General features: G+C 47.6%; 1 protein-coding gene across 3 annotated transcripts in view; it reads left to right on the top strand.

Annotated features, from left to right (window-relative positions):
• Positions 1-10,462: 10,462 nt before the first annotated feature.
• SGF29 (SAGA complex associated factor 29) overlaps positions 10,463-14,941 on the top strand; it is a 35,329-nt gene continuing 30,850 nt past the window's right edge. The window contains exon 1 of one of the 3 annotated variants that reach the window (XM_084773898.1): positions 10,463-10,700. In XM_084773898.1, coding sequence (XP_084630024.1) covers positions 10,489-10,700 — 212 coding nt within the window. In that variant the 5' untranslated portion in view covers positions 10,463-10,488. The remainder of the gene's footprint in view (positions 10,701-14,941) is intronic. The other 2 variants (XM_084773899.1, XM_084773900.1) reach the window with 2 other exon arrangements.

Genomic DNA, 14,941 nt, shown 5'->3' with positions numbered 1-14,941 from the left:
TGCGTGCACACAAAGCCCTCTTCTGGCCTCCGCGGAGACTGCACACACACGCACATGCGTGCACACAAAGCCCTCTTCTGGCCTCTGCGGAGACTGCACACACACGCACATGCGTGCACACAAAGCCCTCTTCTGGCCTCTGCGGAGACTGCACACACATGCACATGCGTGCACACAAAGCCCTCTTCTGGCCTCTGGGGAGACTGCACACACATGCACATGCGTGCACACAAAGCCCTCTTCTGGCCTCTGCGTAGACTGCACACACATGCACATGCGTGCACACAAAGCCCTCTTCTGGCCTCCGTGGAGACTGCACACACACGCACATGCGTGCACACAAACACTTCTGCACATAAAATAAAGAACGAATGAATCATAGAGAAAAGGGGAGGAGGAAGGGGAAAAGGAAGAGGAGACAAGAAAGAAGAAGACAGGAGGGAGGGAGGGAGGGTGGGAAGGAGGGAGGGAGGGAGGGAGGGAGGGAGGGAGGGAGGGAGGGGAATGCTCCCTGAGCATTAACAGAGGCTCCAGGGGAGGAGAGCACTGAAGGAGACCCAAGCTGCTAATGTGAAACATGGATGGGTTCGCAGAGAAGGAAGCGAGACAGGAAGTGCAGGTACCAGAGCATTAGCCATTTGCATTTCCAGAAGCCACTCTGGTCAGAACAGACTCTGAGAGACTGTTAAGAGGGCATTCCTCTCGCTTACTAGTGGATACACATTCTACAGGAGTCTCCAGACAGGCCACAAGGAGACGGGCATGAGGCTGGACATCATGACAGTGTATGTGACTACCAATAGTTGGATGCAATTTAGAGATCCATCATCAGGGAGGCCTGTCCCTGATGTTCCCTCATCAGAACAGCATTTAGGGGCTGGAGAGATGACTCAGAGGTTAAGAGCACTGACTGCTCTTCCAAAGGTTCTGAGTTCAATTCCCAGCAACTACATGGTGACTCACAACCACCTATAATGAGAGCTAGTGCCCTCTTCTGGCCCTTCAGGCACACATGCAGGCAGAATACTGTATAAGTGAGATGGCTCAGAGGTTAAGAGCACTGTCTATTCTTCCAAAAGGTCCTGAGTTCAATTCCCAGCAACCACATGGTGGCTCACAACCATCTATAATGAGATCTGGTGCCCTCTTCTGGTGAGCAGGCATACACACAGGCAAAACACTGTATATGTAATAAATAAATAAATCTTTTTTTTGTTTTTGTTTTTGTTTTTGTTTTTTTGAGACAGGGTTTCTCTGTGTAGCCTTGGCTGTCCTGGAACTCACTTTGTAGACCAGGCTGGACTCGAACTCACAGCAATCCGCCTGCCTCTGCCTCCCGAGTGCTGGGATTAAAGGCGTGCGCCACCACGCCCGGCCTAAATAAATAAATCTCTAAAAAAAAAAAAACTAAACTAAAAATAAAACAGCATTCAGGAGGCTGGGGTAGAACCATGGACGACATAGTTCATCTGTTCTCAAAAATAAGGAAAAGATTGATTGCACACTTATTCTAAGCCACAGTGCAGTCTGGAGAGATGGCTCAGTGGTTAAGGGCACTGGCTGCTTTTGAGACAGCCCAGATTTGATCCTAGTACCCATATGGAGGCTCACAGCCATATGTAACTCCAATTCCTGAGGATGTGACAACTTCTGGCCTCATGCATGTGCCGATGTACAGACATAAATGAAGGCAAAATACCCACATACATACACATACCCCCAAATAAAACACATACATGAAATAAAAATTAAAAATGAAAACACAGGAACAGGTTTTAGAAACAAAACAAATGAGGTCAGGTGTGGTGGTGCATGCTAGTCCCAGCACTCGGGAAACAGAGGTAGGAGGCTCTCTGTGAGTTCAAGGCTAGCCTGCTCTACATATCTAATTCTAGGATAGCCTGGACTACATAAGGAGATCATGTAACAAACAAACAAACAAGCAAACAGGGGCTAATGCAGGGGTGTGACCCCCTCCACATCCTACCCCATGGTCCCAGCTGTTTTGGAGCCTGAAGCAGGAGGATGGCTCTAGCCTGAAGTCCAAGGCCAGTCTTACTGAACCAAAAACAGATAGCGGGATCCATGAGGTGGCGCAGAAGATGGAGACACTTGCTACCAAGGCTGCTGACCTACATTCAGTCCAGCACCCACATGATATGGAGGTTGTGCTCCCACGGGACATCCTGTGCTCTCAGCACAGCTCCCTGGTGGTGGCGACACAGGCCCACACGTTGCCCTAGCGTAAAATATAACGTAACTTAAAAAACACACAAGGAAAAAAAATCAGTAGCCGGGATTAGAATAAGAGGAAGCTCTTTTGTTTATTTTTTGGACTGGGTCTCCGGTGGCCAAGACTGTCCTGGGAGTCCCCAGGTTACTGCGGATGACCTTAAACTTCTCGTGTTCCCCACCCCGCCCTGAGCACCACACTGCAAACCTGTTCCTTCCCAGCCAGTTTGTGCAGCTGGGAATCAAAACGAAAGTTCTGTGCCTGCTAGGCGCATAGTCGGCACCTGAACTACAACCTGTCCCCACATTTTCAGGGTCTTTTGGAGACAATGCTTCACTATGTAGCCCACACTGGTACAGAGCTCTGGAATTCACTTTGTACAAAAGCTAGCCTCAAACTAGGGTTGGTTTTTTTGTTTGTTTGTTTGGTTGGTTGGTTGGTGTGTTTTTTGTTTTGTTTTGTTTTTGTTTTTTTCCAGACAGGGCTTCTCTGTCTCTAAACCTGGAACTCCTTTTGTAGACTAGGCTGGCCTCAAACTCACAAAGATCCACCTGCCTCTGCCTCCATGCTGGGATTAAAGATGTGCACCTACACCACCCAGCTCAAACTGAGGATCTTTAAAAAGATTCCTTAGAATTCGGCTCAGACTCCCTAGTGTTGGAATTAGAGGCACGCACTACCACAGCAGGCCAATAATAGACAAACAGCAGAGACCAGTGGCCTAGGGTGATGTGGTAATGGAAAGTCAATGAACCATGCTCTAGTAATCAATATACATGCAAAATATTTCCAGCGGGGCCAACTGCTGGACAAATGGTTTGTTTTGTTTTGTTCTGTAGGCAGGGTCTCTTTGTGTTAGCCTTAGCTGTCCTGGACTTGATTTGTAGACCAGGCTGGCATTGAACTCACAGGGATCCATCTGCCTCTGCTTCCCTGAGTGTTGGGATTACAGGTGTGTGCTACCAAGGTCAGAGACAAATGTTTGTGTAAGACCCCCTCCCCTGTGCACCCGCCATAGCAAGCATAGCAGCAGTAACGCTATCTTGCAAGGCAAGACTAGAATAATAGGTTCCCGGACCCCCTCCCCTGTGCACCCGCCATAGCAAGCATAGCAGCAGTAACACTATCTTGCAAGGCAAGACTAGAATAATAGGTTCCCGGGATAAGATGAGGCCTGGGGCCCAGAAGAGAAAGATAAAAGCGTGCTGAGATAACAGAAACAGTTTGTCCTTGTCAAACAGGATATTTATGGTCGGCCATCTGGCCCAGAGAACGGGTGAACTCCCCTGTTCCCAGAGCCCATCTGATGACCGGGCCATAACCTCGCCTCATTTAAATTTACCAATCAGAGCCCTGTAACTATGCTTCTCGCTTCTGTACCCGCGCTTCCCGCTAAAATCCCTATAAAAGGCCCCCCGAAAGACTCGCTCGGCGCGCCAGCCTCTCCAGAGACTGAGACGCCCGGGTACCCATCCCCCTGCAATAAAGCCTCTTGCGTGTTGCAACCGAAACCTTGGTCTCGCTGGTTCTTGGTGGGGGTCTCCACGTTAAGACCACCGTGCTGGGGGTCTTACAGTTTGTTTTATTTTGTAGGCACTTAGTGGTGGGCTGACTGTAAGACTGGAAGGAAACAGGGGTGTTGAGGACCACCTCCAAGCTCTGGTTCCGAACAGTCAAGTGAGAGGTAGTGAAATGAAAACTGAAGATAGGATGATAAGTTGTTTTATCTTGTTTTTGTTTTTTCAAAACAGGGTCTCTGTGTTAGCCTTGGCTGTCCTGGACTTGCTTTGTAGATCAGGCTGGCCTCGAACTCACAGTGATATGCCTGTCCCTGCCTCCCAAGTGCTGGGATTAAATGTGTGTGCTACCATATCCAGCTAATAAGTTTGACTTTTTGTTTGTTTAGTACATATTTATTTTTATGTGCATTGGTGTTTTGCCTATGTGTATGTCTATGTGAGTGTGTCAGATTCCCTGGAGATGGAGTTACAGACAGATGTGCGCTGCTATGTGGGTCCTCTGGAAGAGCAGCCTGTGCTCTTAACCACTGGGCCATCTCTCCAGCCCTGTTAGTTTGTTTTTGAGACATTTGGATGTGACAAGGCTAACAGCCAACTATCCAGACAGCTGTTTTCTATCAACTCTAACTCTTCCCCATAAAAGGGACCCAAAAGCTAGTGAGAGGCTGCTCTCTGAACCCCGACTTAGGGTGAGGCAGCCATCAGGCCAGTCCCCTGTATATCTCTAAAGCTTGTTTAATCAGACAGTCATAGAAATGGTTTTTTTCCTCTTGTCGAACAGACAATTGGCGCTAGCCATTGGAGTTGTTTTAAAATGTTGTCCTAATTCCTGGTTTTCTATATATGTTAGTGGGGTTTTTTTGTTTGTTTATTTGTTTTTATCATTGTTTTAGTTATGCCTTATTGTACACATCTGTAGTCCCAGGTACTCCAGAGGAAAAGGCTGGAGGATCATTTGAACCCAGGAGTTAAAGACCAGCCTTAGAGGAGAGAGGCCAAAGAGGGAAAAAGCACTGTGTATGTGTGTGTATGAGAGAGAGAGAGAGACAGAGACAGAGAGACAGAGAGAGACAGAGAGACAGAGACACAGACACAGACAGACAGACACACACACACACACACACACACTCAGGGCTCAAGGCTGCCTGTGGGGTAGGTAAGTGTGACAGTGAGCAGCTATCCGGATAATTAGCTGTTAGAAAGGAGACAGTAAAAACAAGTGCAAGAATACATCATGTGGAAGGAGCCACCAAGGATCTGGGAAGACACATTCTTGTAAGGCAAAAGGGCCATCACATATGTCAGGCTCAGGAGTCAGCAAGGAAAGCCTGCGCACAGCAAGGGGTCACAAGTTCAGGGTAGTGGAAAATGAGGTTTGCGGGCTTAGGAAACAGAAAGTTATTCTTGTGAGGTATGGAGACTTGATAACAATGTATGACTAGGTGGCTCCTGTTTTGGTTTCACACTGTCAACCTGATGGGTGCTAGCATGACTTGAGGTATGCAGGGGTGTGCTTACAGGAAGACTTGTCCTTGGCAGGATCCTGGACTATGAAAACCAGGAAATGCACTGAGCACTGGAAGGCAGCTCTGCTTCTTTTGTTTTGTTTGTTGGGCTTTTTGTTCTGTTCTGTTTTTTGTTTTTCCTGAGACAGGGTTTCTCTGTGTAGCCTTGGCTGTCCTGGAATTCACTCTGTAGACCAGGCTGGCCTCGAACTCACAGAGACCCACCTGCCTCTGCCTCCTGAGTGCTGGTGAGTGAGCTACCATACCTGCTCTGGAATCCTTTATAATTTTTCCAAAATAAAAGCGACAGACGGTGTGGCAGTGCCACTCATTGAGCCATGCTAAGAAGTGGGCTGTGGAGACAGAGGCAGGCGGATCTCTAAGTTCAAGGCTGGTCTGGTCTATAGATTCATTTCCAGGACAGCCATGGCCACACCGAGAAACCCTGTCTTGAGCCCTACCCCATGCCCAAAAGAAGAAGTGCAAGGTTGCTGCTGAAGAGATGGCTCAGCAGTTTGTGGCGCCCACGCCACCTCGGTACCGAGTCAAGGGCAAGGGACTGCAGATTTAACTCACACACACACACACACACACACACACACACACACACACACACACTAACATAGCGGGTCCTTCCTGCTAAGAGAGCAGCAGCTGCTATTGCAGCCGCGGCAGCAGTTTATTATTCTCGTTCAGAGTTCCAAAGAGCCTTCTTATAGGCAGCAAAACAGGAATCCTCCTCCCAGGTGAAAGCCCTCAAAAGGTGATTGCACACAGGAGGAAAAGTCTCGAGGAAGGGAGGGGTGCGTTCTCAGAGCAGTAAACATGACTAGCTAACCAAGATAAACACAGGCGTGGAAGCTGCTGGAAACAGGACATGAAACAGCAAGACAGGCAGGCAGCCCAGTCGGGCCTGGTTCCTACAGCAGTTAAAGCATTTGTTGCTGTTGTAGAGGACCCCAGGTCAGTTCCCAGCACCCATGTGGCGGCTCAGAGCCATCTGTAACTCCAGTTCTGATGCCTGCTTCTGGCTTCCTTGAGCACTAGGCATACACATGGTGGGCACACATGTATGCAGACACAACAATCATATACATAAAATAAAGACAAGTGATTTTTTTTTAAATGGAAGGTTCCAGGCATGGTGGCACACACCTTTAATCCCAGCACTCGGGAGGGAGAGGCAGTGCCCCAACCTGCGTGGTTCGACTAAAACTCGGGAGGGAGGTCACCTGGTGAGAAATGCAAGACACAAGGAAGGAGAGCAAGTCTGATTGATCAAGTTCTCAACTTTATTAGTCAGGCAGCAGCTTTTATAATTCAGGAGGCAGGGAAGCATATTGCTATAGCAACGCAGTTGCGGGTTTTTCTCAAAACATAGGGAATTCCAGGCAGGGTCCTAATGTCCTGCCACACAGGGCATCTTGCTCTGTCTTCATCTAGCTTTAGTCTAACTGTTGACTCACAACAGGGTCGCTCCATCCCTATCTGTCTTTAGCTGCTGACTCACAACAGGGTCAGCTAGTTCCTGGTGAAAGGTAAGCTCTGGGAAAGACAGAGACTTACAGGTGCAGACTTGGACCAGATGGCTGAACACTGGTCATATGGCCTATCGTTCCCAACATCTCCTCCCTCTCTTAAGATTAAAAGAGGAGGCAGATGGATCCACTATATATGGGTAAGTGTTGGTCCCCGGAGGGAGCGGGCATTAACCAGAGGTGGAAGCATTGACCTGATCCTCCTGGGCCAGATTGGCTTGTCAAGATGTCTTTTTGAGGAGGAGAGGGAGGTCCTGATCTGCTGTCTGTGGGCGTCCCCAACATACAGTGAACAAGACAGTTTTCGACATCAACCTCTATGCAATCAGGTTTACTTCTCAGGGGACTCAGAGTTGGACAATTGGGTCCCCCCCCCAGGTACCTTGTCCCACACCCCTTGTAGGTGGCCATGCCTTATGGCAGGCAATATCTGAGTATATGCCATTCTCACCGTGTCGAGGAAGGGGGAGCGGAGGCACATTAGTGTTCAGGCTCACCATGGCCTTGGTCTGCCAAGTCAAGTTTATGATAGTGCACCTGTATTGCTTGAGCATCTCAAGCATCTAGCTGTTGTTTTATAAAGGCAGCGAGATGTCTAAAAGCCCAGGGGCCAAAAGAGATAAGGAGGAGAAATCCCTATCTGTCTTTAGCTGCTGCTGACTCACAACAGGGTCAGCTAGTTTCTGGTGAAAGGTAAGCTCTGGGAAAGACAGAGACTTAAAGGTGCAGACTTGGACAAGATGGCTGAACACTGGTCATATGGCCTATCGTCCCCAACAAGGCAGGTGGATCTCTGTGAGTTTGAGGCCGGCCTGGTCTACAGTTTGAGTTCCAGGACAGCTAGGGCTGTTACACAGAGAAACCCTGTTTCAAACAAACAAGCAAAAACAGGCTGGAAAGATGGCTCAGAGATTAAGAGCACTGGCTGCTCTTCTAAGAGTCCTAAGTTCAATTCCCAGCAAGCACATGGTGGCTCACAACCATCTAAAATGAGATCTGGTGCCCTCTTCTGGCACACAGGTATAGGTGCAGGCAAAACACTATATATATTATATATATAATAAATCTTTAAAAACAAAACAAAACAAAAAACAAACAAAGAAAACATTTCATTGGGGCTGGCTTACAGGTTCAGAGGTTTAGTCCATTAGCCTCATGGCAGGAAGCATGGTGGCGTGCAGGAGGACATGGGGCTGGAGGAGCTGAGAGTTCTACACCTTGATGCTCAGGCTGCAGCAGGAGGCTGTGAGCCACACTGGGTTGAGCACAGGAGACCTCAAAGCCTGCCCCCCAGTGTCACACTTTCTCCAACAAGGCCACACCTTCTAATATCGCCACTCCCTATGAGCCAAGCACTCAGACACATGAGTCTATACACAGGCCATACCTATTCAAGCCACCACACCAAGGCCTACTCCATCAAAGGCCACAGCCCTGGCAAAGTCTCTAAATGAACTAACCTCACTTTTTGGCTTCTGCAGTTCTGCCCCCGGCTAACTGTTCTTGTTAACTGGAGTGTGTCAACCCACAGCTCATCCTGAGAAAGGCTCGGGGCCACACTGGGACCCTGAACACCCAGTGTAGCTGTCAGTTGGCCAATAAAGACTTTCTATTGGCTTAAACCCGTGTTCAAGCAGTCTTCTCAGTGAATGCCCCACAACAGAATTACAGGAGTGCACCGCCATGCTTGGTGTTATAGTTTGATTTTGGTTTCTGTGAGAAAATATTTTAACCAAAAGCAACTTAGGGGGAAGAGGTTATTTGTCCCTTCAAGGTGACAGTCCATCACTGAGCAGGATATTGAAACAGAGACTACGAAGGATTGATGCTAGCTCGTCTGCTCACTGGCTCGAGTTTAGCTAGCTGGCATTTTCTTTCTTTTTTTCTTTTCTTTTCTTTTTTGAGGCAAGGTCTTACTGGCTAGTCTGGGACTCCCTATATAAAGCAAGCGGGCTAGCCTCAGTCTCACAGGCATTCACTTGTTTCTGCTAGTCCTTCCCAGGGAATTGGCACCACCTGTGGTGGGCTTGCCCTCCACATAACATAAAGACAATTCTCCAGAGTCCTGCCCACAGGGCTGTGTCTATCTGGGAAATCCCGCAGTTAAGACTGCCTGCCTTCTCAAGACTCCGGCTGAGTCGATGGCTAACTAGGACACCTGACTAGACATACAGATTCAACCAAAGGGAAAAAACCTTCCTTTAAACTTTAAAAAAGTGTGTCTCTGTGTGGGTATGTGCACATGAGTGCAGGTGCCAGAGCAGGACAGAAGCATCAGTATCCTTGGGGCTGGAATTAAAGGCGATTGTAAGCCACCAGTGTGGACACTGGGACCTGGTGTTCTTCCCAAAAGCAGTATTTTTTTTTTAAAATTCATTTACTGTATATGAGTGCTCTATCTGCATGTACACTTGCGGGCCAGAAGAGGGCATCAGATCACATTAGAGATGGTTGTGAGCCACCATGTGGTTGCTGGAAATCCAACAGTGCTCCTAACAGCTGAGCCATCTCTCCAGCCCCAGCGGTATGTGTTCTTAATCGCTGGGCATCTCCCCAGTGTCATCATTTTTCTTAGTTTTATTTGTTAAGTCTGGGGACTGAGAGAGTTTAAGGTTCCCTAACAGAAAACAATACCTGATAGCTTACTGTGTGCCGCAGGCACAGGATTGCACACCGGGATGCCTGAATGAGTGGAACTGATAGTCTTACCTTAAAGAATCTGTAATCCAGTCAGAGAATAACAACACATAACTATAGACTTTAACTGTTTCATTACATGTGTATCTTCTCATTGGAGCTTGGATTCCCTTGGAGCTGGAGTTACAGGCAGTGGTGAGCCACCTAATGTGGGGTCCTCAGGACTGAGCAGCAAGTGCTTGATGATGTTTTAGGAGTTCTGTAACACTAGGATGGACACGTGGGGGGGGGGGGGTTGGAGCAGTCCCTAGGGATTGAGACCAGCACCATGCTAAGCAAGTGTCCTACCACTGCACTCGCTCAGCCCACGAGGTAGGCTTCAAAGGACTACCTCTGTAGCTCAATGTCTGGATGCCCACAACCTTTGTTTGCTGGGAAGGTTCTGTAAAAATGTGATCTCTAAACTTAAAACTGCTTGCTTCAGCCAGGCGTGGTGGCCCACGCCATTAACCCCAGAACTCTGGTGCCTGAGGCTGACGGAACGCTGTGAGTTCGAGGCCAGCCTGGTCTACAAAGCGAGCCCAGGACAGCCAAGGATACACAGAGAAACCCTGTCTCGGAAAAACCAAAAAAAAAAAAAAAAAAAAAAAAAAGAAAAGAAAAAAGAAAAAGAAAAACAAAACAACAAAAAACCCTGCTTGCTTATAATTTAAATTTTGTGTTTAAATTTTAGAATCACAAAAAAAAATTAGCTTAAGGTACAGAGTTCTTATATGCCTCCTGGTGGCCCTCCTTCCCTATTTCCAACAATCCCATGGCTTTTGTTTATTTTTGTTTGTCTTTTTTCCCCCCTTTTTGGTGCTGAGGATCCGATCTCGTCACCTCCCACATGCCAGGCGAGGTTTCATACATGCTTTCGGCTCGTTTAATTTAAACGAAAGCTTCCGAGGGAGTATGCAAAGACACTGCAAACAAACACTCTTGATAATATTAAATCCTGGTTAAGTAGATCAGGACGCAGGTGTCGAAATAAAAACTACGTTTCCCAGAGGGCAATGCAGCACGTCACAGAGAAGTATCGGGCATGCGCAAAGGAGTCCTTTGCGCTCGACCACGTTCATAAGAGAAAACAGCGTGTGTGGTTCTTGACGTGCCGCGAACCTTCGAACACAAGTGCGATACTACCCAGTGCGGAAGCGTTCCAGCGACTCGTCTGCTCCCGCCATCGCAGTTACCAGCGCAACGTGCTGTTTCCGCCCCAGGCTCGGTAGGTGGGATGGGGCCATGGCAAGGCACCTCCAAACAGCGCGGGAACGAAAGGCCAGCGTTCCTGCCCTGCGCCTGCCTCGCTCAGGCGGCTTCTGCGGGGGCCGCGCACGCGCCCTGCACCGGGGAGAGGGCGGGGCTGTGGGAGCCTGCAACCCCCCCGCCCCCCCCCGGGCGCCCTGGCTCCCGCGCGTGCGCCCTGCGCCCTGGAGGTGGGAAAGCCGGTGGCGCTGTCTTGTCTAGGGACAAGCACCTGGTGATGGTGGTCCTCGGCGTGAGCGTGGCCCCCAGACACCGGTACTTTTTAACTGCTTGCTCAAAAGCCTGTTTATTTTTTGAGATGGTTCAGCTCTGTATCCCAGCCTGGCAATCCTCCTGCCTCAACTCCCAAGTGCTGAAAGGACAGACTTGAGGCACACATGCTCTTGATTAAAGGTGTCCGTTTTCACAACAGTAACTTCCACCCTCCGGCTCACTCACCTCTTGGCACCACGTGGATCCTAGGTGGTCTGCTTCTGTTCATTAGCACTTACCTGTCAGTTCTCTCCAGGGAGCCCCTGGCTCATGGTGTTCCACAGAAACAGTCCTACCAAAGCCACCATGTTGACAAGTTCGTCGCTTCCATTTCCTCTTGCCTAATAACTCTTGGCTTCATTTCTTTTTCTTTTTTGGTTTTTTCGAGACAGGGTCTCTTTGCATTAGCCTTGGCTGTCCCGGACTCACTTTGTAGACCAGGCTGGCCTCGAACTCACAGCGATGCGCCTGCCTCTGCCTCCCGAGTGCTGGGATTAAAGGCGTGCGCCACCACGCCCGGCTTGGCTGGCTTTCTTTCTCTCTTTCTTTCTTTCTTTCTTTTTTCTTTCTTTCTTTCAAAGATTTATTTATTTTTATTATGTATACAGTATTTTGCCTGAATGTTCACCTCCACACCAGCAGAGGGCACCAGATCTCATTACGGATGGTTGTGAGCCTCCATGTAGTGGCTGGGAATTGAACTCAGGACCTTTGGAAGAGCAGCCAGTGCTCTTAACCTCTGAGCCATCTCTCCAGCTCCCATTTCTTTATCTTTAATGGTTGTACCACCAAAGCACATTAACCCTTTAGCTTGCCTTTCATCTTGTCCATTCCTTGAACATTATCTATGTCAAACTTTAAATGTGAATAAGATTTATTTTGGTACTAACGCGCTCACATTTCTATCTTTTTTCTTTCTCTCTCTCTCTTTTTTTTTTTGTTTTTTTTTTTGTTGTTGTTTTTTTGTTTTTCAAGACAAGGTTTCTCTGTGAAGCCTGGTAGACTAGGCTGGCCTTGAACTCACAGTGAACCGTTTGCCTCTACCTCCCAAGTGTTGGGATTAAAGGCGTGTGCCACCATGCCCAACTTAACATTTCTGTCTTTTAAAAGGCAGAGGCAGGTGGATCACTTTGTAGACCGGGCTGGCCGCGAACTCACAGCGATCCACCCGCCTCTGCCTCCCGAGTGCTGGGATTAAAGGCGCCACCACCACGCCCCATATCCCTCAAATTTATGTCTTCAGCTCAGTATACTTTGGTGTCAGAATCCACTGGGAAAGACCAGGTCTTTGACTCAATTCAAGTTTAGATTAAATGAATTTATTTTTACTGCTAGCAGGACATCAGCCTTAGAGCCAAACAGCATGCTGTGCTGAAAGGAGCAAAGGGAAGGAAGGGTTTATAAAAAGATGTGCATGACCGCTCTCTGAGAAGTCCATAGCTGAGCAGTTGTTTCTCTTTCCCATTGTATAGTAATAAAGACCACTTCGTGCCCGTCCCACAGAGAAAAGCAAGTTCACAAAAGCAGAAAGCAGGAACACTATCATCTTATTCTTCTTGTCTGCAGGGCAAAGATTAATGGCCACTAAGGGATGCTTGGCACCATGTGGCTTCCTTAGCTATCACAGGGGAGTTCCGTGTATATCATTACACAGGCCGGAGTGACGGAGACCAGCTCCGCGAACGTCTTGAGTACAGGCGGACTACTGCTCTGATGGCAAGTAGCCTTAAGAAACGGGCGGACTATTGCTCCGGTGGCAAATAGCAATGGTTTATTTCTTAAGTACAGCTTTTATACTATTTTAGAATAGCATATTCTGGCTTGGCGCGTAACATCAGTTATTCATTAATATTATCAATAACAAACTTGGTTCTCACACCTATTAGACTAAACACATTCTGGGAATCAGTCAAGGGAGAAAATTTCACGAACAAGAAAGAAGATAACTATAAGCCTTCCCTTACCTTGAACCAATAACTGTTTCAACTTTATCAAGAAATTTTCAAGGAGCTACTGCCAAGACTTCTGGGAGCAGAGCCAGAGCCACCCAACCCTTCCAGGAGGGGCAGCCCCTGAGCTCTTCCCCAAAATCCTTAGTTAACCCTTTCAGGCCGATACTAAGTAGCAGTTCTCCTCACCGGAGCACCTGGTGGGGGCTGTCACTGATTGTATGGCACAAAGCAGATAGAGGCAAAGTGCCATCAAGTTGAGGCTGGCTGCCACGTCCCCACAGTTCTACCTTGAACTCAAGATTTATTTTTATCTTTAATAAGGTTTGTTTGTGTATTTTTATTATTAATTTAAAACTATTTTGCGGCATTATACTTTTTTTTTTCTTACTTTTTTCACTTATTTTTAGACAGGTCTCCCTATGTAGCTCTAGCTGTCCTTGAACTCATGTAGACCAAACTGGCCTGGAATTCATAGAGATCTGCTGCCTCTGCCTCCCCAGTGCTAGGATTAAGGATGTGGATCACTCTGCCTGGCAGTATTTTACTTTTAAAGATTATTTTTATTTTACACATGAGTGTTTTACCTGATGTATGTTTATGGACCACAAGCAGAACCCAGAAGAAGTTATTGGATCCCCTGGAGCTGAAAAAGAGGGTTATTAGCCACCATGTCGATGCTAGGAATAGAACTTGTGTCCTCTGCAAGAACAGCCAGTGCTCTTGACCACTGAGCCACAGCTCTGGTGCATTCTTCTTCTTCTTCTCATTACTTTGTTTTTGTTTACTTTAGGGGAGGTATATGTATATGAGTGTTTCATCTGCATATAGAGTCTGCACACAGTAAGAAGGCATCGGATCCAATTATAGATGGTTGTGAGCCATTGTTATGAGGTTGCTGGGAATTGACCTCAGGCCCTTTGGAAGAGCAGCCAGTGCTCTTAACTGCTGAGCCATCTCTCCAGCCCCTATTATTATTTTTAGGTAGGATTTCACTCTGTAGTCCAGACTGAATTTGAACTCATAGTGATCCTCCTGTCTTGGGCTCGTGGGTGCTGCAGATTTTTATATTCAGCTCTGGCATTGCATCTCATTTTTAAAAAAATATTTGTTTATTATTATGTATACAGTGCTCTGCCTGCATGTACACCTTCAGTCCAGAAGAGGGCATCAGATGACATTATAGATGGTTGTAAGTTCCCATGTAGTTGCTGGAATTGAACTCAGAACCTCTGGAAGAGCGGACAGTGCTCTTAACCACGGAGCCATCTCTCCAGCCCTGCATCTCCTCTTGAATGTCTAATAGACATTTCAGATGTGGCCCAAACTAAAATCTTGCTTTATCCTCACACTCTCCTACTTTCACTAGTGTTCCCATTCCTCCAGATACTCAGGCTAAGGACTTGGGGTTGTTTGTGGTGTTCCCCACTCTTCTCTATCAGGGTGCTAGGACATATTTACTTGTTCTTGATGCTTTGGGGAACCACTTCTCAGGGCCTAATTGTGAGTGCCTGGTAGATCCCTTTTTGTCTGAGAATTTTAGTTCTGGAATTGTCATTTTGTGTCCAGGTTTATCCATTTATATATTGTACTGGTTTCCTTTCTGTTGCTGTGATAAAACACAACAGAAAATGCCTTGAAGAGAAAGGGTTTGTTTGGGTTCGCCAGGCTGGGTTGTAGTCCAGCACTGTGGGGAAGGCAGGGGCTTGAAGAGCTGCTCACAGCTGCACTCGAGAGCAGACAGAGACCAATGCACGAATGCCTAGCTGTGTTCAGCCCCCTCTCTGCGCGTGCACAGGACCTAAACCCAGGAGACGAAGCCACCAAGAACAGATGGTTTTCCCATCCCAGTTAACATAATCTCTCACAGACCAACCTGATCTAGACTTTGACAGTCTTCTCCCATGGGATTTCATCTATTTATTTAGAGAAGGTGGTTTGAGACAGGGTTTCTTCTGTGGAGCCCTGGCTGTCCTGGAACTCACTCTATAGACCAAGC

This window comes from Acomys minous (genome assembly GCF_964271855.1).
Source record: "Acomys minous genome assembly, chromosome: 2".
Lineage (NCBI taxonomy): Eukaryota > Metazoa > Chordata > Mammalia > Rodentia > Muridae > Acomys > Acomys minous.
This window is presented reverse-complemented; position numbering and strand designations above follow the sequence as displayed.